General features: G+C 39.3%; 1 protein-coding gene across 1 annotated transcript in view; it reads right to left on the reverse strand.

The window, feature by feature from the left end:
- The window catches only part of ddah1 (dimethylarginine dimethylaminohydrolase 1), a 38,351-nt gene extending 18,023 nt beyond the window's left edge, over positions 1 to 20,328 (reverse strand). Inside the window, exon 1 of the mRNA XM_030785800.1 lies at positions 19,798 to 20,328. Coding sequence (XP_030641660.1) covers positions 19,798 to 20,091 — 294 coding nt within the window. The 5' untranslated portion in view covers positions 20,092 to 20,328. The remainder of the gene's footprint in view (positions 1 to 19,797) is intronic.
- Positions 20,329 to 26,158: the final 5,830 nt, after the last annotated feature.

Consider the following 26,158-nt stretch of genomic DNA (forward strand, 5'->3'; position numbering starts at 1 on the left):
AACAAGCTTAGTGGGAGATGGCATTTGAGGGTTGGAATGACAGTGTGTATTATTGCGGACGAGGTGTGTTATATGAGTAGGGTGACCGGAGGAGAAACGCACGCGTCTGTTCATTCTGTGTGAAAACTGACAAATATTAACAAATAATATTTACTGGAAATATAAATCATTAATCATAACAATTTGGTGATTTCGATTCTGAAGATAATATCTCTCACATTTGTTGTTTCATCTAGTATTACCGTTTTTGGGGTTTTTTGGGGGGGGAGGGGGGGGGGGGGGTTGTACCATTTAACATATTTTTCCTCATGTTGGTGATTCTTTTGCAGTGCTAATGTTCTTTTACTGCTTTATCAATCAACAATATGCAAAGAAGCCCATTCAAATGAAACAATCTACTAATCAACAGCAATAATAAAAATATATGAACATTCTGTAACTGGCCATCTCACCTCAGCCAAGCTTGTATCGTTCAACTGATTAGAGTTCAAACAGCCAAAGGGCAATTCTATGATGAGTCAGAAAGAGTTGGGGGGAAAAAAAATAATCAGTTAAGGGTAATCTTTACTCCTACTGTTTTAAAAGGTCAGCCTTTCACCTCCAAGAGTGTTTAGGGTGGGTCCTTGGGCAGAGGAGGAGCACCTGAGATGGCATAAATTCTACTCCATTCATTCAATGCCACTGACAAACAACTGTTTGATAAGGTTCGCAAGTTTAGAGCAACTGTTTAACAAACGGTAACACAAATACCAAGGCTGTGTAATATTAATTAATACTATTTGTCACAACATACCGTACCAGTCAAAGCATCACACAGAAAGGACTTTAATGACCACAGTTATCAGCCAGAACACATATCACACCTCTAAAGTGGTTCTTCAGTTAGTTCTGGGATAAACAGGGTGTGCTAACACAAAACTCTTTTATACTTTCCTTGGAATGTTCTGGACCATCTCCCAGAGAGAAAGGGTGTTTGCCACTTTGCCACCACAGAGATTACTGTGAGTGATTTGGTTGTGAGGCCACGTAAAAGGAGAGGAATGAGAGGCTCATGTGGAAAAACGAACCCTCCGTAGAGAAGAAAACAAGCTGCAGAGAGAAGGATTCTGTTTCCCTACATTAAAAAAAAAAAGTTTCTATGAAGTTGCAAAAAAGCCATGAGGTTTCCCATAAATACTAATGAGGGGCTTTCCCAGAAATCTTTTTTTCTCCCCCCCAGCCCCCAGTTTCCCAGCTTTTGTTTTAAAATATGATCAGGCCAATTACGTAAACTTCTTATGTTCATCCAAATTTTCAACTCAACATAAATACTTTTGAGTTTATAGCATATACATGCCATGAGGTTTACTGTAGCTACCCCTACTGTACATCCATTTAGGTACGAATCAAGTACGGAGTGTGTGAGTAAAAAGTAGGATACATCTATGACACCATCTTCACAATGTAAGCCAAATGCTCTGATCATCCTCACAATTCCTTAATCACTGATTAAATCTTTTGGCCTGGCTCCCATGGGATGGAAGACCAAATATGGTCAGTACATCACTGACTAAAAACAGCTGGCGGAAGGAAAGTCCATAGTAGGACTTCCATCCCGTGGGAGCCAGGCTGGGCCTGCAGTGACTGTGAAGGCAGATAAGAGGTTTTTGGATGATTCAAATTATTTTCTTCCAGTTGAAGGAACAGTTTCTGCCTTTTGTACAAAGGGCTTAAAAAGTTAGTATATGGTTTCGGGGTACTAAATTGAAAAAAGGCGTAATATTTCCTCTTATCTCTGAGAGAACAGGAATGCCATTTAGAACTTCTGAGGCATTATTGATTGTATTCAACATTACTGTAAACAAAACACTAGGGGACTGTGTCTGTCTCTCTCCCTTTGTGTCCTAAGACAAAGGAATTCTTTACTATTGTAGAACAAACAGCTCCAAGGTTGTGCTTTCTGTTTTCCTAACTGGAACCAGAACCAAACACCAAATCTCATAATATCATAAATGAATGTCCTGCTGGTACATGCTGTAAGTGTTAGACTGAATCCCGTTCTAAATGTGTTATACAGTTGAATTAACAGGTCTATAACTCCATCCAAACCAATGTAATGAAGCCTGCTGCACTATTCTGACAAGATGCTAAAATGGGGGAACCTCTGTTAATGCAAAACATTTACAAAGACAAAAAAGTGTTGAGGTAACCAAAGACCGTGATAAAATGCATTGTTTCACAGGGGTTTGGATTTTAAAGTACTAAAGTTCTTGGACAAATTGTACTGTTGAAGATAGCAAGAGAATTCTGTGTCTTATGGTTTCTGCCATGGACAGAATGTGTATGGAATTGCAGAATTCAACTATCAATATAGAGCAATATGGAGTCTGTGAATTTGTGTTAAAAAAAAGGAAAAAAAACTTGCTGAAATTAGAGCACAGTCAGAATGATTTAAATGTGGAGTGATTAATCAGCGCGGCTAATTCTTGTCTGACGTATTGGCACAATTGATGGGACAGCTAAGAATGGTGAATTTTAATCACCATGGAGACCTTTTGGCCAAGAAAAGAAATTGTCACTACTGTACTTTTACTGACCATCATGTCACATAAATAATCTTCATTTACCTTATCATCGCACATCCTGCTTCATGTCATATGAATGGCATTTCTTTTGCTGTATGGTTTCATTTGAATGGATTTTTTTTTTTTTTTTGCTTTTCTGCTCAGTGGACAGATTAAACCAGTGGTTCTCAACTCCAGTCCTGAGGGCCCCCTGTCCTGCCTGTCTTTGTTTTAACTCTAGGACTGGCACATCTGATTCCACTGATCAATTAATCATCAAGCCCTTGATTAGCTCAATTAACTGCGATAACGAAGAGTTAAAACAAAGACGTGCAGGACAGGGGGCCCTCAGGACTGGAGTGGAGAACCACTGGATTAAACAGTGGTTGCACAGCACAGACTCGTTTTTCAGAACATTCACAACTACCTTTTCATATTTGCACTTGTAAGACTTGCTATCTAGTATAGCGTCACAAATTATAAAGCAGATTATGAACTGTGTAAAAGAAGTGTAAAATATATGACAAAAGAAAACAATGGCTTTGTTCTGGTTCTTGTTCTGGGTGAGAGAGAGAGAGAGAGAGAGAGAGAGACCAAATAGCAGTGACAGAGAGCAAGGGCATATACAGAAGGTATTTTGTTGTATAAAACATAATATTTTCTATATGTTTTGTGCAAAGAATGTGAACTGTTGAATTGCCAGGTCAACCACTAGGGGGCCCATTCAGTGGAACTACAGTTCAATGAGACTCTATTGCCTCTCTGGGACTGGGCCTGACTAGTCTATGATCCTGCATGGAATGACTGATTCCCTCGCGTTGCAAGACTGAAGGCAGACCTCACGAAAAAGAAACTTATCACCACCTCACAACATCTGCAACAATGTTGTTCTCAAAAGTAAATGGTGTAAGTCATTAACTATGTTTAGATGTGTAAGCTGACAGCTTTTTGCTCAATAACATTTGCTGTGTTCAGTGGGGGGGGGGGGAGCAGACACATGGGCCATGATGGCTTTAATTGCCCTACAGATAGCAGCAGATGGCAGCTATAGGGAACAGTCAAAGGAAGTCTTTTCACAAAAACAGGAGATAGCAAGCTGCTCCCACCTTCCCTGTCAACCACAATATGCAAAATAAGGATATTATTTTCTTTATCCCAGAGTCTTCAATCTGATAACACAGATTTTTCCAGAAGCTGTTAAAGGTACTCATTCTTGGCATTCTCTGAATTCTGGGAGGGGTGACTTCACTGGATGATGAAAGTCATAGGAAAATTGCCCTAGGTCTTTCCTTTGACATGGAAACTTTTCAGGGTTTATGTGTAGACTTGTTCATCAGAGAATGTGTGTATCAGATGGTTATTCCTGCTGTTCTCCTAACAGTCAGTCAGGACACTGCTGAGGCTTGGGAGAATACTCCATATATGATTTATGTGCATACAGACACACGCCTGTAGATTGTAGTGTGGTTGCATGTGTTTGTTTGTGTGTTTGCACACAAATGTTAAGTAAACCTATGAACATAAACACGAGCGTCTCACTGTTAAAAAAAAGTCTCAGAACTTGCTTCATGGCACATCTGACGTGAAAAGCATTTCTGGAAAGTAATCAAATGAATTTTGTCTGGCTGCAAAAAAAAAAAAAAGCTTAAGACCATGATGGCCTGGTTAGGAACCAAGATGACGTCTGCCTCACTGCAGTTTGTCAATGATCCTCTACGGACATAAATTTATGGCACAACAGGGACCATTGGTATGCATGGCACCCCACACACAGAGTCCAACAGACCGGGAGAATCCGAGAGAAACCCATCTCTCTCTCTCCCCCTCTCTCTCTCTCTCTCTCGGATGCATAAACACAAGCACATGGCAAAACAGGAAGTAAGAGATACTCTAGTCCTAGAGGTCTGCACTAATATAGCTTTGTGCACGAACATGCAACAAGTTTACATTCATTTTCTTCCTAAGACCTATACCATAAACATATGAAAACCTTAAAGACACCACTTTAGCCTAGTTTTAAATGCAAGCATTTTTAAAGTCAACAACATCGTCTGTGGGTGGAGCAATACACAATCGTTGGCAGTCTGGTTGTGATGCTGACCGAGCATAAGCTAAAACTTTCAGAACCATTAAGACTTGGACCAACCCGGGGAAAAAAAAAAAAGAACCATGCTGCACTTTATGTTTATGACTTATTAGCATAAAATGACCTCCTGAAGGACAAGCTGAGCACTAGTATTCACATCCAAGCAGAACAAAACTGCTACACCACTGAAACAACTGACTTAAGCACTCCATCTCTTTCATTGATTCAATAATACAAGACTTTACTACAGGACTGCAAAGCTATCCTGGGTTGTACATTTACTTATTTCTTAACTACTTCTGAAGGCACATTTTTGTCAGACTTTGCTAATGCTTTTACCATATTAGCAAAGGGGGGGTTGGTGCAGGAAAAAAAAAAAAAACAAACACAGGAGAATGTAATTTCGCAATACTTGATGCATTTCCCAGCCACAAATACCAAATTCCAGTCTCGATGCTGCGAAACAGATCCTCTGGTGGATTTTCTCACTGCTTGGCCTTATAAGGTATGAGCAGTTAGCTCTTGAGAGATTCTGGGCTAAGGAGCAGATTTCTTGCAGCTGGTGAATCCGTTTTATCATCTCTAGTACCTCAACACACACTCGTACGCTTACAAACACACAAACACCTGTGTGAGCATGGGACAAACTCAGTTGCACTGAGCCCTCAGCCACTGAGAGAGAAAACAAATGGGACGCTGCTGGAATTCCAGAGTTCCCAGTACTGCCCAGCCTCCGAGTCAAATCACAGTTGGAATCTGGAGTGCTTGTTGCCATTTTTAGCCATCTGTATCACGGAGTGGAATCTTGTGTTGAGGAACAATATGTCCTTTTGCTAAAAGATAAAACATTACGTCCAAATCCATTCAGTTCCATCTGCACTGAATCACTTTGTGTGGGCGTCTAAGTTGCGAATAGATTAACTTCTTACTAATGATTGCAGTACAATCATTGCCACACTTCCTTTATTATAACGAAATGGCGTTTCATTGTGCTTTCTCTCATTTTTACCTTTCACAAGTTTAATGATTCTGCTAGTCTAACATTAATCTGTTTCAGCGTTAATTTCATCGACAAAAAATGTTCGTCAGCGAAACTCTTTCCATGACGAAAACGACGCGATAACTAAATAAAAATGCACCTTTGAAAATAAAAACTGCGACGAAATATATTACCATTTTCGTTGATGAACAGCAATGAGACAATAATGTCAGAGACAGACAAACGGATGAGCAATTTAGCTACCATACGCCTATATTTTTTCATCTAATTATGCACACACACTCAGTTTGCAAGATATGCACAGCCATGTATTGCGTGCTTATGATTGGTTGATACATACTGGTAGTGATGCCCCGCCAATATCCCCACTCCTCTGGAAATGAAACGTTAAACATTTAAACTAACGTTAACTTGGCAACTCAAATCACGGCTACTCTCAGAGGACAAAAAAGAAAGGATTTGTGGACACGTTTTAGCTACAATACAACTGAAAATAAAATGCACTGCATACAATGTAGGTGCAAAATTGGTGGGAAAAATATCACAATCCTCAAGAGGGAAACCTAAGGAATGTAGCAAGCCTCGTAATGATTTAATTAAAAAGCAGCTAACTAAGTGCTAACTGACTAAAATGTGACAAAAATTCATTTGACTAAAACTTGTATAGTTTTTATTGACTAAGACTGGGCTAAAACTAAAAATCAAATTGAATAAATACGTATTTTAAACAAATAAGTATTTTAGTCAAAAGACTAACTCTAAGACTAGGTCAAACTCACCAGCCAAAATGAACACTGATCAATGTATTTCAAAATGGACTCTGTTTATTTTAAGAGTTACTTAGTTATTGTTTTAAGATCCCACCGCATTTCCCTCATACTCCCCATTCTTCTTCTTTTTTTTCTCATAACTGTTCTCTTTGGATCACGTTCTCACTCAGTCATCTTTTATGGAAATCTCATAAGTTGAAGTTGATAATGAATCAAAGTTGTGTACAAGTGTAAATGTGTAAATGTAATTAAAAAAGAAAAAAAAAAAAAAGATCTTAAGGGAGGGAGAGGACTGAGAGACAGTGATGACAGATGGGGAGTGAGAGAAGACTCATTCTACAACCTCATTCTACAAAAGTTCAAGAGAAAAGAAAGGGGGGGGGGGGACTCATATTGGAGTCATTCAACAAACCCAAAATAAACCAGACAAATCCTCCCACCCCTGACATTCTGCCCACACTTCCCTCACTCCATCCATCCTTTTTTCTTTTTTTTTTTTTTGATTGAGCTGCAGCAGATGAGATACATGGATGACATACATGACAGAGTTGGCCAGGTTCTCTTGACAAATGTTGGCCTGAGTCTCAGTCTGCCTGACCAAAGCCATTAAAGACAATTGCAAGGCAGAACACAAACCCAAACAGAACCGCGCGTTCTGAGGCAGGGGTTGGGTTTGGGTGTTTTCCACACAGCCTCATTCAATCTCACACTGTAACCATTTATTTTGGTATTTCATGTCCTCATTGGCGGTGTGTAGTTTTGAATAAATCGGTGCTGGAAAGTATTTTTACCAAGTACATTGTGTTTTTCACAAACCAAATTATAATTTTACAGAAGAGTATTACAGGAATGCTTATCTACCTCTAATTATATAAAGCATTTCAGAACAATCTGACACTGTGTCTAATCAGAAACATATTTAGGCCTAAACGTTTTCTTCAGGACAGCTGCTCTGAGTAAAGCCTATGATTCTCTACTGGGTGAACTGTGTTGTCATGTCACAGGCTAACCTGTTAATGCATGATGATTAACTTTTTTGTCTTAATTGCACTAGTGTTATTTCACTGCCCCGGAAAGAAAACATTCCCAAAACAGAAACCTATAAACTCACACACGAATTTTCCAATCGTGCAAAATTCACACATTTTGGAAAGCGCATTCCAGCTAAGCCTTTTTTTTTCTGATAACGTGAAGCCAGGTTAAGATAAGTTACACATGCCTGCAATAAACCAAGAGTGCAAAGCATCTCTTTTTAGACACACGAATGGGGTGTGTGGGTGTATACATTTGAAGGGTACAGTAAGAAGTGGCACACTAGTGAAGCAGCAAGCTAGTTCAAGCTAGAGTTACTGCCCATCTCAAAGCCTCCACATTGGGATAGGTGCCAAATCAGGCAGCCTATGATTCTTTAGGTTTGAAGGTCGATTCTGGTGAAAGTATTGAACATTAAGGAGATCATTTGGAGCAATGAGTCATTTTGCATTAGTGCAAACAACAGGACAAGCCCTGTGGCAAAATACAACCTCTCTCTCACTCTCTTTCTCTGTTCCCAAGTTTCACTCCTGTTGAAATGTGGAACAAGCATGCAGGACCTGATGTCATGTCACAATTCTTAGACTGATATGCAGCTAACCATGTGCACAGAAACAGGAGCCATTTGCTTGTTACATCGAAGCATCTTGACTACATATCTGAAAAATATGTGCACAGAAACAAGTAAAATGAGGTTCGAATAAACATGGCCTGAGACTGGACAAACGGATTTCTTAGTGACCGAGGTTTCCATCTTTCAACCATAGGAGAAAACGATGTATAATAACCTTTAAATTCTAAAAGTGGGAGCTAATGATTATAAAACACTGTAATTTACACGTTGTAAGCCGGTTTAGAAACAGTTTTATGCAGGTAAAACAATATCAAATTCCTTTCTCTAAGGTACAAGTAGTGAGTACAAGGACTGAAGTACTACAAGCATCAGTAACCACTGCTGAGGGGTGGACAAGGGGGCCCCAGAAACAGAGCAATCTGGACACTACTTACTGAACAGTATGGTCGTTCAAAAAAAAAAAAAAGACAAGCAGGCACTTTCGTAAGAAGGAGATGTACTTTGACTAAGTTCTAAGAGATACCAGAGGCCAGCTCTGGTTACACTCTCAACATGTGGTTGAAAGTTGAAACTAGAATCAAGAACATCCTACAAAATTCCTTATTTGAGAGCTGGCCCCCATTGACCCCAGTGATCCCCAGTCTATATATAGTCCTCTTTTCTGGACCTTTGCTCCAAAACATCTGGTTAAGGAACAGATAGAGTTTAACTCTAAGGAGACAGAGAAATATATAGTTAGACATCATAGCAAAATACATTATATAGCTTTCTGATAACTCTCTGGTTTGTGAAAAGTGAAATTTAAGACACCCCCCCCCCTACATGTTTGAGGCATCACACTGTTACTTATCACAAGAAAACACTGATGAAATTTGAGACTGAAGAAACTTTTGATCCTGGCCGATTCATGTTTGCTTGAGGGTAGAGCTGTGTACCTACATAAGAAGATGTTATAATATTCACTATTCTTCATTTACAAATTCCCCTGGTGAATCACAGATTTGCGGGACATTGTTAAATTAAAGCATTTTAAGAATCCCAAATTGTTCAAAACCAAACAGACCGTTGGCATTCCCATCTATGATGCCAGTGGAGAACTTTGACAACTCCTGATATGAATGACGTCCTAAAACTCAACCAAATTCAACAGATTTAGTTATGGTTCCTGGTGCTTCCTGCTGACGTTTTTCCTCGATTAGCTTATATTTTCCACTGACGGGTCCACAGATTCATTGCTGCGCTTCGCTCTGATGTCACTGGAACACAATGAAAAGTATCTTCACGGAACAATGACAACTGAGATCACTGATTTAAAGGGGACAGTGATCTTCACCGAATTCAAGAGGGGAAAAAGATCAGAGATAAGGCCATGAAGAATGAAACCACCCTCCAATTCCGATTTTTTTTTCCAAATTAAATCTGCCCAAAATTGGATATTTTCATGAGTACAGAAATAATAAGAAAAAATGCAATTAGATATATTTGGATATGCTTCAAATCACTTTCAAATGTGTAGGCCTAGTACTTAATCTGAAATCTACACAGACTACATAAACACTCAGATTGTAAATCAAAATTTGCACCTACCTCCGAACACAAAAGGTTTCAACAATCAAAGCTATATCCAACCTGTAACAGGGGCTAGATATTTTTGACATCCAAAAATCAAAAATGTTTCAGAAGGCAAGACTGGAATAATGATGTCAAAGTTGGTTGTGATCATGGCATACAAAAAGAATGATCAGCGTATACTAACTGTTCTTCCATTCCAAATGTGGCAGTAAATAGTTAACATAAATACAGACTGTGCGTGGATGTGGGTAATTCTGAAAAGTGGATGAAAACAGTCAGGCAGTTTTGGATCCTTACTGGTGAGAACAGCAAAGTTATCTGAGTCAATGAGCAACAGAAATTGAGTGACTGCCACCTCGACTTTGCTTACTTGTGATAATTTATTGTCTCAGCTCTGGTTGTTCCTCAACCAAAGGAGTGATGGTCAACCTCACTGGAGGTACACACTTCTCAGGTGGTAAGAAGTCTCCTCCTCGACCTCCAGGCACTTTAAAGCTCCCTCCCCCAAGTACTCAACAGGGTGAAAACATAAAACTATACTACCACTTCCTTTTCAGCTTCTCATAGCCTTGACAAAGACTCAAGTCTGACTGAAAACTGGTCTCAGCATCAAAGTGCTTTGTACATGTGGTGCCGTTGCTAAAAATACCAGATTTGTTTCCATACACTGACACCATATAAGATCGTTGACGGGGAAGAGGTCAGAAAAAATGGTCTTTGATTCTGCTTTAGAGTTAGAACACTGAAATGAGAGCTCCTGGAAATGTGTGACATTTCAAATATTCATGGTCAAGCCCATCGAAAGAAAGGACAAAATTTCAGCAGTTGCTCTGACTGAAGTCTACTGATAGCCAGGCCTGTGGGCCCTCAGGAGCGCAGGAGCGTTGTAATAAAACTATAGATTTCTGGTTAAAAGCAGAGAAGAAACTGAACAAACATAAGCAGAGAAAGCTATGGATTCAGATTTGACATTAACAAGACTGAATCACAAAATACAATGGCAATAAAGAGGAAGATAAACCTCTTTATTAGGTCATAGAACTTTTCAGACATGGACAAAATATTGAAAAAGTATTTCATAATAAAACTTTGGGTCAGCATGTTAAAAACCTTTATGTCCAAGATTTCAGCTAAACTCAAAGGCCTTTTAATGCTTAGCCTGTTTTGAAAGTGAATCTCATGGATTTCTCTTTATAAAAGCAGACATGTTGTCACAGGAAAGGAATGCACGAGGTGCATTGTGAGGCTGGCTCAGAGTATGTACAGAACTCCGGCAGAGGACAGGTGCACTCAGAAGGGAACACTGTCGGCCAACCCAAAAACCACGTCTATACTCTTAACTGCTCTTCGTTCTTCCAATGTGCCACGAATAAGAAAATAAACTTTAACTTGTTAAATGCCAGAAGCTCCTTTAAAATAATCCAGCAATAAATAAATATGTGGAGAATGTCTATATGCGGTTTTCCAGCATGCATGTTTCTGTCATCATCATTCCTGAACTAGCACATACGTGAGGTTACTGGGTCTATGAACATAAAGCAATACATAGCCTACAGACACACACATCTGTTCCTTTTATATATGTTCTCTTTACCTGTATTATTTATTTATCATTATTGGAGGATTTTTTCGAGCCAACAGACTTTCAACGTGCCAGGATGATCAACTCCAGCACAACATTGAGGAACTTCCTTGCGTTCTTGGATTCAGATTGTGCTAGCTAGACTTCTCCTTTACCACCGCACTCACAAGGCTTGGTATCCACTCACTGTAGAAGTCTACTAATGAAAATGTCCCCACAACTTTTACACACTCATTGATCTGCTTAATGGTTAATGCATGAAACAAAAAACCCAACCAACCAACCAAACAAACAAAAAGAGTTAAATGAACTACTAGAGGGGGATTGTCTTGAGATTCCCACCAGCACCATGGGATAAGAGAAGGGTATACTGTATATTCAAACATTAGTGTCATTCCTTCACATCAAATTCTGAATGCAGCAATGTTTAAACTGCATTAATTTGAATGTAAATCAAATCACTGTCCAGTCAACATCCCCGACAAAGTAAAGGTACTTGGTACTCGGAGGGTTTTTTCTGGAGGAACTTTACTCTTTCGTGGTTGACGTGAAAACTCAGTCCAAAGTTGAGTGCAGATCAAAAAAATGAAACCTTGGCTGGATACAGGAGTGTTATCCTGGAATGATTCCATATGGACCATGGACTGGTTCACTTCATGTGTGAAAGGAGACTGACAAACTGTGGAAGCACGTAGCATAAAATGTATGATTGTTACATTTGTTATATACAAGATCATCACAGACATACATGTGGGGCTGCAAACATTAATGAAAGGGAATATTTGCACAGCCTAAATACAGACGTAGCAGTTTCCTGAAAAAGGCCAAGGTAACATATGTCAATAAGCATGCATGGTCATTTGCACACCTTTGCAAAATTATAAATGATCAAATTATGCCACACATGTAATACCTCATGTTTGTTGAGGCAAACAGAGTCATGTTCGTTGGGCTATTAGTTCCTCCTGTCAATCGTCTGACCAGTAATTCAACAATCCACGTGACCATATGGCTTGTGAAACCAAACTGGACCCAACTGGTTTAGAGAACTTCGCTTAATATAATGCCAAACAGAAAACAGTATACATATACTCTGGTCACTTATATCCCAAATATTTGACATTTCATTCAAAATTTCTTAACATGCAATGATCTTTAGTAAAGAAATAAACCAATCAAAATGGATTATTGTACTGTGTCAGGATAAATCCTACACTATCAGAGTAATTCAAAAGCTAGGCTAGTTAGCAAACATTTGAGATCTAACAGTAAGAAAGCCCAGAACAGGCTTAACAGAAAATGAGGAGGACAGATACAGAGTGCAATTATGATCGGTTGCATATTGTTCTGTGTAACAGTAAGGTTAAATACGGTGAGTTAATATGGAACTAATTGCTGAGTCAAATGCTGCTTATCATCTTCAATCAGACAGCTGAAGCTAGCATGTTTACCACAAACTCATTCGCCACAAATTCTGGGCTTTATACCAGGTCAATAAAAAGTTCTTTAGACTATTTGATAAAACTGTAGCAGGAAGTCCACAGTAACATTCACCTCAGCTCAAGATAAATCTTACATTTATCTGTTTTTCTTATATACATCATACATCGGCCGTCCACTCCCATTTTCTAAATGGAAGAGACAAAGGGGTCAGAGGGAAATAATAAACGAGGGGGACCTAACATCTAAATGTGCATATGTGGATGACATAATGACCGCAGTCCCCAAAGTACTGCATAAACAGCGTTGTCTCTTTTTCCATGTATCGTGCCAAAATACTTCACCCCAGAGACGTAAGCCCTCCCCAGCTACTTTACCTTGGCACCGAACAACATTAAAAAAAAAAAAAGTTGTTACACAATGGAAAGCAGTTTACGTAACATTTCTTCCTCTCAGTGAACAAAATTCTACGAAGCCCTCTCATCCTTATCGCACGACTTTTTACCTGTGGTTTTGGGATGATGTTGCATGTGAGAGGAGGATTATGGGATGTCTCTGAGGGATTAAGACACACCTCTTTGTGTACATTTTGTTTGACATCCATCATCTTTCCTTCTGCCTCAGGATGACAGAGAATTTGCTTCAGATCAGATACCTTCATATCAGTGAACTCAAAAGAACAGCCTGGATTCATGTTTGACAGAACAGTCCAATCTGGGCACGTCCACTGTCTTCAGACTGCTTTCACACACCACACTCAGATCAACTGTAGTACGCACTCATTTTGACACAAAGGTTGGGTTCTACAAAGCCTGTCATACAATAACAGCCACTAATTTGCTTTTGTAGAAAAACAGTTCACACCAATTCCAGAGGCAAAGGTAATAAACAGGTAATAAAGTGGCAGCCAAGGAAAGGGACGGACTTTTCCACATGAATTAAAAAAAAAAAAAAAAAGGGAGGTGCCCATAGCTCTGTAGAAACTCATCATTTTGATGAGTTAACAGCAGTGGTGGTTTTGTGACACATCAGTGCAAATAGGCAAGCTTTTCTACCAGTTCTGGGCTCAACTGCAAAATTTGCTAAATAACGCAAAACACAACATTCAGCAAATAGGTAAAGAGAAAAAGTCTTCCAGTTTACCCAGGGAAGTCTCCATCTTTTTATTGTAGTCAGTTTCACGTTTCAACACTACAGACAATGCTTTATCTGTTTAACACACTGACCGATGACAATTAAACTTTATGGTCAGGTTACCTATACGTTGGGAAGCATTTCACCACTCCCCAACGCGGCATCAACTACAGGCAACGTCCAAACCTTTATATCTCAGTCACAATATGACTCCAAGTTCCAGAAATTTAATTTCATGTCCATCTCAACTTAGACTGCAGTAAACTGTAATTTCTTGGATGATCTCAGTTTATCACATTATCAGATACATAGCGTAAACCTCATCTTGTTCCACCTGTCCAAAAAAAGCGTACTTACCTGGTGCCAATGTGCTCTTTGGCTCAAGCTCTACCAAGCTGGTAAAGAAAGCTTCTGTGGTAAACTATGTGGCCAGCACAGGCCTGTGCATTAGAGGCAAAGGTGTGAAACAGCTAGTGTGGCTTAACACACTGACTGATTGATCTGACAGAGTATTAATGTACTGTTCATATGTGTCTTATCACACAGACAGAATTGTCTGTACTCCTCTCCAGCGCCAAGCTTTCCGGTCCAGTACCTCCAGTGTCACTCACAAGCCAGTTCACCATCACCCCACTATCATACACCAGGCATCTGCACTGAACACACACACACACACACACACACACACACAACTGCAGTGCAGACACAAACAGAACCTTTTACTGTAACACTGTCAGATAGGTCTGCTGACCGCTAACTTTTCTAATAGCTTGTAAGTTTAATCCAGAATGTAATACTACGATATTTTAATAACCTGTTGAAGTTGAACTACTAAGAAGTGCAGGAACATAAAATAGTAGACTTGACAAAACAAACATTTCCTCCAGCACTCTGGTCCGGGAATACAAAGTAGGAAGCTAATCTTGTGCCCTCCTGTGTCCCTCCATTTGGTATAATGAGCAATTGACAATTAAAAAGACAGCAGGCCCTGACTCAGAGAGGAAAGTTTCTACTCACAAGCATTCTGCGGTTGTTTACCGTGCCATCCCTGCACTGGTCAAAGGTCAAGGGTAGAGAAAGATAATGAGAGATCACCTCGTATTAATCAAACCCCTTAAACTACCTTGACTCCACGTGCACTGCCAGTACACACGGGGGCCAGGATTGTCTTTCCCTTGCAAAGCAGGGAAAAATGTGTCAGTGACACTGAGAATGCATAGGTGACTCTAAAGCAGCTTGCCTTTCCACTCTTGGATGTCAAGAGCACTGAGGAAACCAAGTGGCTTTCATTCAGGGCCAAGGAAGCATCCACATCAGATTTTTCTTTGGTAAAAACAGTCTTACACTCTACACTTCGCTTTAACGGCAGCAGTCCAGACGCGTCATTGCAACAGGTTGGCCATTACCAGGGTGTGTACAGAATACAAACAGAAACTTTGAGCTTTAAGAAACAAGCTGCACAAAAACAGGCATGAAGAGGAAGAAAAATTTAGCATAAATACTGATATATGGCCAATATAAATAAATAAATATTGCCGAGTCCTTAAACACATCAACCAGAAATGTATGTCACTGAACTCTTTATTTAACCAGCACACTTGGAACACTGCCATAGATATAAACCATGACCAACATAAACAGGACAGTCCAGGGTGTATGGTCAAGAGCAGAGTTCAAGTGCATGCTTAAATCAATGAGTCACAGGGACATGGACATACATTGATGGTGTAAGTATAGTCTTACCATGAAATACTGTGCTAAAAAAAGAATTCCAGGCAAAAAATGTTGGCATTAAACAATAAGGCACAATGTTGGGTGCATTCTGGAAGTGTGGGAAAATTATAACCTAACCTTATGCTGTAAGAAACATGACAGTGGCATAAAATTAACCACAAACACTTGAGCAAGACTGAAGGTCAGCAACTCCTTATCAGTATTTCCTACCCTAACAAATGTTTTCTCTTTTAGTACGCAAGAATAAGTTACACACTATCCTGGACTTGAAATTACAGTGCTGTGAAAAAAGTGGTTGGAGCCTCTTTGATTCTCTCTATTTTTGCCTCTGTTAGACACTGAATCTTAGAAGAACTTCTTCGTTCTAGGGGTATATGAAGGGAACCTGAGAAAGAAAAAAAAGTATTGTCCTCCTTTCATTTCTTTGGTGCGTAAAGTAACCCCGCCCCCCAAAAATCCAAACCAGGTCGGATTTGAGCCAGCCCTGAACAATTTAAATCTCACCCATTTAAACCCTTTAACTGGTAAAATACAGGTTCTTAGCCATAGATAACGCCACTCTGCAAATATACCCCCAAAGACCTAAAGAGAAAAGTCGCTGAAGCCCATCACTCTTTAAAGGTTTCCGCAGTCATTTCTACGACTCTGAACATCAACCAAACCATGGTCACCAAATGAAGAAGGTTTGGGACAGTGATGAACGTACCCAGGGGCGGCCGTTCCACCAAAATCTTTCTATAAGCAAGGCATACAATCAGGGAGGTCAAAGAGAACCCAGAACACCATCAGCAAAGATTCAGGCCTCATTTGCCTCAGCTAATGTCAGTGTTCAATAACTCCAGAGAAGGATAGACAGTACTAAAAATGGGGTGCACGGAAGAACAGTAAGGCTGAAACTACTGCTCATTAAAAGGAATGTGAAAGCTTGCCTCTGGTCTGCCAAAAAGCATCTGGATGACTCAGGACTCCTAGAATGATATTCTGTGGACTGATGAATGAAAAGTGGGTCTTTCTGTATGACATGGCGCCCCGTTACATTTGGTTAAAACAATACAGTGCATTCCAAAGTAATAACGCATGCTGATGGTAGTGTGATGGTCCAGGGAAGTTTTTGTGCTTAGGATCTGGAAGCCAAAATGCCATCATCGAAGGAACCATGAGTTCTGCTCTGCATCCGAAATTTCTAATTCCAATCGGCCAGAGATTCCCCACAGCAGTGTGACACCAATCAACAACTACAGGAAATGTTTACTTGCAGTCACTGCAGCTAAAAGTAGCCTAACCAAAATTGATTGTGAAGGAACAATTATGTTTTCACATAGGGGCATTTGGTGGTGCATTGCTGTCCTTGTTAAGTTTTCTGTTACTGTTTTCACTTGGGCTTCTTTTTCTCTAATACCAGTATTTGGATGAAAATTCCATGACATTCATTGTCAAATATGCAAAAATAGAGAAAATCAAATCAGGGGTCAAACAGTTTTTCATGGGACTATACATCCTCCCTTCTCTGTAATTGCTGTCCAGATACGAAGGCTTTCAATAGAACATGCATATCTGACCTCCCTTACAGCTTAAATGTACCATTCTGACCTGCTGTACAGGATGTCCGATACAAGCCGTCCCTCTAAGTAAGATTCCTAAAGTCTGCTACATGCTGCTCTTGTCATTCACAATGCAGTGCAAATGCTACAGCAACACAGCTGTGACATGCAGAAACTATATGCTAAACAGCACTGCCATTTTACAGCACAAACAGGCCTCCATTGTCCAATGCACTTGGTTAAGGACTGACAGTGGCAAGTGCTTGAAATCTGTCATTCTTTTCCAACTGTGACCGTCATGTACTGCACCATGTAATCAGAGACACGCCATATTTCAGAGTCAGTCTCCAGACAGAGCGTCAGTTTGATTCACACAACTGTAATGGAAGAGTTGACCTAAATTCTTTCTACAGCACAGGGGTTTAAAACTTAGGAACTTGATTTAGTGAGGCAGGTCATGGCAAAGATTGCCTAAAATTGTCATTTAATACTGATTCAGATGTTTCAGTTGAATCTGCAATTGAAAATAAAAACCTGAGCACACGTCAAACCCAACCCATTTTCATAAAGTAGGCCAAACTATCAATGCCTCACTGTCCCATGATTCCAATACCAGCTGTGCCACAATTGTTGATGGAGGGCCCAGGGGGTAAAGGGAACACATTCGGTTTTGTGCACTTAACTTAACTTACTGTTAGGCATGAGTCAGTGATGTTCAGGCATCTATTTACACATGGCATCACCAGTAGCAGTTAACGAGCAACTACAAATTTGACTTCTCGTGTCAGCTTACCTTTTTGGTAATTAGGAATGCTATGTGCTTGACACACATTAAAACAAGAAGGTCCTGTTTAACTGCAAAGAACTTATCTGTTACTTATCCAACAAATTGGTAAAGCACACGCCTACCCAATACTTTAAAATAAGAAAGTGAAAAAGACAGGGTTTAAGGCCAAGAGGGAAAAAGTTCTTAAAAAAAAAAAAAAATCACTCATCTGAATATTATCTCTCTGTGATTCAGGGCAGGCGAGTTGACAGAATGTGTCAATAAAATTACTCGTTAATGTATCTTAAGAATCACAGTAATTATCTTTGAGGAGGCCATGATTAGTGGACACATAAGATACTCTTTACACATTACAATACTTCTACATAGTGGTGGTCATTACACTTGTTTTAAGTGATCCACTTATTCTTTTAAGCCATCATTTGACTGTTTTCACTACAAAGATTCATTGACTGATTTATTTGCCAGTTTGTTGACTTTCATTCAGTGCTTTCAGACGATCACGGAATTCTACACATGCCTCACAGGACTTGCTACATTTAGCTCATATCTACTCAGACACCGGCTAGCAGAAATGTGTTTTTACACAAAGCTAGCTAACATACCAATAACCGATACTGCAAGAATGATGTATTTATGCTGTACTTTTTCAAACACATTTCATATGGATTCTTTTCATTTGCATCTACTTTAATCAGTTCTGTGGCTCTCTTTAGGCTTGTAATACCAACAAGAGAAAAATCATGTCTGCTATGGTATGCATGTTAGATGTTCTCCACTACTGTAGATGAATCTATACATTACTCACCTGATTGCATTTATTAATGTTTCATGACAATGTAAATAGTTTTATAATTCATTTATTCACTAGTTTCCACCTCAGCAATATCTCCAGTTACGCCGTAAGGCTGATTTAGTCACAGACAGGTGCTCAGAGACCACGTCCTAATTATAGGGAGTTCAGTGCGCTTATTGGCTAATGGTGACTTAAGAGTTCAATGATGTAAATGCCTTCAAAAGGGAGGAGCCCCTGCCTGCTTCAGCTAATTGCTTGTAAGAGGGGCTTTATGGGACCCAGGGATTGGAACAATTTGGCATCAGTTCAAAATACAGACAATGGACTCAACGGAATATTCGAATGCCTTGTAAGTTTTAATTGGAGAACATGGTGAAAGACGTAACAACGAAGCCCGATGACAATCTATTCTTCAACTGATCACCCATCACCTTATCTTCTTTACAGGCCATTCAAACAATTTTTAATAGCCAATGGTAATCCCCAGAAAAAAAATCTGACGCTAACGAAGACTTCAACCGTAGGGGCGTATTGTTAAATGGGTATGTAAGAGGGTGGTAAAAACAGATTTATTCAAAAAGATCATATCTTTCGCGAACAACACACCACTAAGCACAGCAATTGATTCAAGCACAGCAGTTTATCATCTCGCTGACTAAACAATAGCATTCTTCAATGGGAGTTGTTTTACCGAGATCAAATGAGTAGTGCGTTCATTGCAACTATGCAAGGTCCGGTGTATTCGAAACAACTGACTTCTCTGACATGATATTTATTTGAAATCCTCTGTTTTATATTAAACTTTCTTACTGCTTTATATATATATTACATCAATGATGTTGTGTCAGTTGCCTAGCTTTAAGGTTCAGTTCATTGTCTTTGACAACAGACACATGACATCTAATAACCGATCTGTCTACCCATAAGTGACCAACCACATCTGGTTGTTGTTGTTGTTTTTTTCTTCTTCTTCTTTTTTTTCCGAGGGCGTTGTCTTATGTCTAATCACAAGTCCCTTTCTGCATTGTAGCTCTATCGAGTCCCTTTCATAGAACTTGCACAGTAATATGCAACGAGTGACAGGACAGGTTCAGTGTCCTGGCGAGAACCGAGTAAGATAACAAGTGCAGTTCAATGCACGGCATGTTCACACTGTTTTACACATGCAAATCTGAAGTAATTTTACGGATTTTTTTTTTTTTTTACCTCTTTCCTTCGGCTCTCAGCCCCAGGTCTGGTGATGAGGGCTGTATCACCACAGACCACGGCAGCATCTTCTACAAACACACAATCTGGTAGACTCTCGTCAGCGGGTAGTTCGACCACTTCCAGTCCTAGTTTGTGTTTGAGAACTCCGACGTAAAACTCATGTTCCTGCTTAGCTTTCTCTAAGTCAACCTCCAAATCGTTCATCCTCAGTGCTTCTTTGGCTAAGGAACTGGGTACTGCTCGAACAATTGCATGTGTGAAGTTACCAAAACCTGCCATCAACCCAGCCATGTTAGCACAGCTACACTCAGATTTATTAAACAAATTTGAAAAATATATACCGCGTCTTAAATGTAGACTAACTGCTACAGCTGACACAATTTTGTTGGTTTAATTTGTCTTGCTTCCTCTTGATTAAGTGATTTAACAGCACAACTTCGTTACGCTAACCAAACGAAATAACAACGCTGTGATGACGTGCAGCAATAAACCATCACGTGTGTGCCTATCAATTTCCACTGAACAGCGCAGCCTCTCAGTTCAGAATGAGCAGAAAACGTTTGGCAAAAGTACTACCACGGTATTGACTGGTTAACCATCAACCCGTATAGTTTTCTGAGTGACCTTCAAAAGACAGCGTTTGGCAACACAATGGTGTACGAATTAAGAACAATGTATTTTTTGCAACTACACACTGGATTTGCCAAATTATTGTCGCCGTTTCTGTTTGCATTCGAACATTTTTAAGCAAGACGGCAACGATGTGCGCCAGTTTATTTTTTGGTTTCCTTGGTTTTCAGGCGCCTGACATACACAAACCCCTCCTCCACAACCGGAACTAGGGCGTTGACATTACACACATGGAAACAGCAACACTGACCTAACTTGATCAAAAATGCAATGCAATGTGTCCTCTCTTCGTTTAGTCAGCTTCAACAGTACGCAAGTTATTGTGTACAGCAATGCCATTGATGTAAAATGTGGTCCAACGGAGGCGAAAGTGATACTTTTGCACGACACAATATACAAATATAGTTACAGAACATAGAGTTCAAATTTCAAGAATGGGCCAACCAGCCTGATTACCTAACTAACCCCCTAGCAATCATAAACAGAAATATGCTTGCTTAGCAATTGGTCCAGCCAAGCAGACCTACCTCTTAAACCAGTGGTGACGTTTGCTAAGAGAGAGGGGCATCTTTTCGAATAATGAAGGTTATGTATTGAGAGACAGCTTAATGCCATGGAATAAATCATTTTAAATCATTTTCAGGAGCTTTTCAGCCCATTCAAACCTATAAATGTTTAATACAAAGATACATGTGGAATTGCCATAACTAAATATGGATGTTGTTTTAAGAACATCATATAATGGAAAAATATATAATTTAATATAGATAACATGCTAAAATCCTATGTTATGATAAAAGAATTTTTAGGATGAGTCATCCGGTGCTCAAGGGTATCTTTACATGGTCATTGACGAGACACACTGTAGATTTAGTCTGAGGAGGGAATTTCTGTGGTACCATCTAATGAAGGCTTGGCACCAGGTCTGACTGGAATGTTTCCTCAGACTTCCCAGAGCTCATTCTTCCACTCCCCAGGACCAAAGCTTGTCTTTTCTTCTTCCAAGTCCATTCAATTATCCTGACTGGCCTAAACATTCCAGGAGTCCCACATACCATACTTTCCACTCTGGGACCTCTCTCTCTCTCTCTCTCTCTCTCTCTCTTTCTGTCTGTCTGTCTGGTGAAGGAAATATTTGTCTTATGTGCAGAACAGGTTAGCAGGGGCACACCTGGTTTGTGAAGAGGCTATAAAGATGAAAGTGGTGTATTTCAAAGTCATCTTTATTGTTCTAAAAAAAGCCAATTCTAACCCCAGCATAAAACAAACAATAGTACACGTTAGCTTACTGTATTTTAAAACTCCACCTCAGACGAGGAAAGCAGGCAATTTGACAAAGCTTACTGCAAATCACTGTATGTATTGTACCCATCTGTTCCTCTCCAAAACTGCATGTCACCATTGGACTTCACTTTGGAAGAAACTGGTTAGTTTAAGCTATATCCCAACACAAGCAACAGAAACCTAGGGAACCTAATCTTAGTAATCCATACTATTAGAGCACCAATTAATTTGATTTGGGTGGCAAGCTTGCAGAGGGGATTTGTGAGGACAAGATTGCCCTTGACAAACATTTAAAGGAGCCTTAATATTATGGAATTTGCAGAAGTATCAGAATCCATCCTCCTGGCCGTAGCTCAATTATGCTCTCTGTCTGTCTCTGACTCCTACTCTGATTTGGTAAAAGCAGCCTGTTCGCTTCATGTACTCTATTAAAGACAACCAGAACCTTTTACTGTTTCCTGTTAACATACTAATCAGAATTTAGATCTCAATTTTGTCTTCCAGTAAAAGGGAATTCAGTTACTAGATATTGTGTAAGCTTTTCCATTCAGAGCCAGCACAAAAAAACCTTACTCTAACAGATTATTCACGTCTTCTGTAATATGACAAATCTGGTAAAACTTGGTTTTTCACATTTTAAAGCTCTGTTTTACAAAATGTTATATGTACACCACAAAGCCACAAATCTATTGTCATTCAGATGTCTGTTTGTTGGGCAAGATAGTGGTCACTATCCTTTGAAAAGCGTTGTCATGTTCCAGAGCAACTGAGAGCGGAGATGAGCAAGCTGGCTTCACTATGAGCAATTACAGGAAGCTGCAGTGTAAACAAAATGAAATACCCAGACCAGCTCTCACTCTGTACTATAATTCATTGGACAGTCATAGCTTGTTCAAGCAGTCTTACCCACAGTCCCACACTAGATGGCTCAAGTCCATTAAACAGCCGAAGGAAAGTTAAGGGCACTCTTGATTAGCCACTGAGCAAACTGTAAATTAAAATTAAAAAAAAAAAAAAAGTAAATGAATCCTTGGTGTGTTCACATGTGGATGGGAGGGGTGCAAGATTAAGAATAATATTACCAATCCACTTACTACACAGGAAGTAAAGTATATGTGTTTACTGATTGTGTAATGGTATGCTTAAGCTGATATAACAACACAGTGCTGTCATGTGTCCATTTATAGACTACCAAATTATACTGGAGAAGGCACTTCAAGGGGAATGACTTGGTTTGACCAATTCTGTGCTACAGAGCTTTCCAGGGGATTTTCTGCCCTTTCCCTAATCCGTTCTGCTCAAAACATGCATCACTATTCACTGTCCATAGTATAATATGGCCTTGCAATGGAACCCCCACCAGAGGGACTATTTTAAGACAGCTATTTCTAATCACATTTCTTTAGCAATTTGATTTACTTGTGCTCTGACAGGCTCAGATGGGAAAAACCAATTCAGTGAAGCACCTTAGGTGAAACACATTGCCAACAGCTAATCAAGGCTTAGCAAAGAAGGTGGATACTATTTAAATTTAGAAGATTCCATTTGTAATTTTACTTTGAGTGCTCAGGAATATTTAATTTTCTTCACAAATGCATTTTGAGGTCTGTTCTCAATGGCTCAAAATTCATGATTCTAACTCCTCTCCTAAAGCCCATCATTACACTGTCACTATATTATTAGTGAGTTTAACTTTTTTAGTGTGACACACTGATGTCTGTATGCGATATATAGATAACCATCTGAAAATGATGATGATACAAACGGTAAATAAATCTCTGATAATCACCATGGTGAGGATATGAGTAAATAATGTCAAAAAGTATGCAAATTATTGGTACATTATTCTTGTGGCTATTATATCTATTGCCATTAGAGTACCTTCTCACAGGAGTGGCTTTGCAGCAACAGCAGGTTTATATTAGACAATACGGTTCTCATTCAATTCATATTACACTCAATGTCCAGCCAGAATTTTTTTAATGTATGCAGTTTCATTACTCTGAGTGTCATCACCATGACATGTCTGAAGTCAGCTAACATAGCATAGCACTCATATTTCACTGCTAAAGCAAACAAACAACTGTAGAACACTGTTGTATGAAATTATGAGTGGAATGTCCTTGGTCCAAGGTATAGCCTGAGAATTCATATAGTAATTCTGGTAACGTGGAATCGGTTAAAAGGATTTTAACTGCTCTTAGTTAGTCATAGCTAACGCATGGTGTACAGGACTTTCAAAAGACTAAAATCTTAGATGTTCTGAAATGTACTTAATCACTTCTCTTTGCATCATAGAGGTGTGTATACAGTATAGCAAAGATAGTTTCCTACAATGTGATACAGAATACCCAGCAGATCCTTTGACGAATCATTTATTGTCATAAACTAATGCACACTGAATTTTTGAATTTTTTTACCTACATTTTGTGGTTGGAGTTTTATCAGCGAGAAACAACAAGAAATACTTTTTTGGGGGGGGGGGCACAATGTTTGTGTCACAAGTGGATGCAAATATTAAAGGCTGCATTCATAATGACAGCAAATGAGTTTGCTTGAACTGCAACAGAAAAAAATTGCAGTACATCAACCAAATTTGGTCATGTTATTTCATCCTTTTGGTCAAAACCCATGTTAAACCAAAGTACAATAAGCAACTATTATTTACAGGCTGTCTCTCATCTGGGCTAGTGTTTGTGTGACTGAAGAGTACATGAACAAAATTTCTGGTCCACAACACATCATGTTGTCTCCAAGTACCATGTCATATAGCTGACTGCAATACATTCATTAGATGCTTATCACTGTAACGCATTTATAGACATCAGTATGGGAGGCCTGTTAAAACTGTCTCTGTCATTGTTATTTATCTGGCCATGACATCCAGTTTAGCCTTTTCAGTTAAAGTTCAGTTAAGGTTCACTTAAACCCAGGTGGTTGACTTGACTTACTAATTTTTTTTTTTTTTTTAACTAAGCCACTTTTCTGAGATGCTGCCTCTCCTTCTGAGTGTCAGTGAACTCCTAACTGTATACACAGGTGTTACTCCTGCTGATGTCTGAGATGGTGGTGCCCTAGTGACTATGTTCAGTATGGGACTGTCTAGGAGAGAAGGACTTGAGTAGGGAGAGCGATACAGAGAAACGTTGCAGTTGGTCTTTTAATGACTAAATGACTGTAAACGCATTTAGTTGCAGTTGGTCTTTTAATAACAAAATGCCAGTCTAAAGGGGGTTCTGGAAACCTTTGGTGTTTTCAGTTGTATGTTACTCTAGTCCATTGTAAAGCAGCTCTTAATCTCAAAAATGTTTGTTTTCTGGAAACTCAGTAGAGGTAAGTTTACCAAACAACTGGCTTGAAAGCCATGCCACACCATCCCAAGCCATACTGTTGAGCTTTGATGACAGCAAAGAGCAATCTAATTTGCAGCATCATTGATGAAAAGTGTATAAGTAGTTATCAAATATGCCATCTTGTGATGCTTAATATTTCTGTTCTTATTGTTTTAGTGCAACTAACAATATGTTACACAAAATATAAACTACAAAATGCATTATGCATACCAGTATTTCTAAATGTAAGTATAAAAGTATGACTCCTCTCCCCCCAAGACTCAAAAGACAGGCAATAATCTTATCCCTGTGACTACTGTACCGCTCGGTTTTGGGCATCAGCTGTCACTGATGGAAATGCAGCACAAGCACAACAAACGCGTGCACGCACGCAGGCGCAGTCTGTATGTTGATCAGCTCATGTGTCCTATGGAAAAGACCTTGCTCCCTTCAATAACAGAACTAAAATATAACCCAAAACTGAACACAAAGCTGTTAGCATTCTACTCAATTTCAACATATATGTCAAACCACCCTATTTTTCTCAAAGTTTATTTCAACTGAGACGTACAAACGTGGTGCATGCAAATTCACATTTTATTTTTTGGTCATTTAGAGTTCGGAACACTTGCACACTTATATGTACTTTTTGCGCACAGCCTATACCCCCCATTCTCCTGAAATTGTTTATAAATTAAAGTTACTGATTCAACACATCACCTGTCCTAATGTGATGGAAATAAACAAAGACTTCACAAACAAATTAATTAATAAATGTATTCAATGATTAATTTAAAAACCGCAGAGAATGTTTACATCGTCAGTGTCATGGCAAACTGGCAATCTTCGTGTAACCTATGGTAAGGACAGCGGACGAATCTGTTTTATAAGTTATGATAAAAATGTCCCATAAACAAAATTGTCAAAAAGGAAATCGTAGCATAAAACGATATGTAACAGCAAGTTCAGACAAACTCACCATTGAGCAGATATATCCTCATCACAGTCTCCACTGTTTACACTGCGTCTCGTCACACCACTTAGTTCGCCGTCGTATAAATTTTTATCAAAGTAAGCTAAACCGTCAAAAGAAAGCAAACATAAGAAACATT

This window comes from Chanos chanos, chromosome 10, assembly GCF_902362185.1.
Source record: "Chanos chanos chromosome 10, fChaCha1.1, whole genome shotgun sequence".
NCBI classification, from domain to species: Eukaryota; Metazoa; Chordata; class Actinopteri; order Gonorynchiformes; family Chanidae; genus Chanos; species Chanos chanos.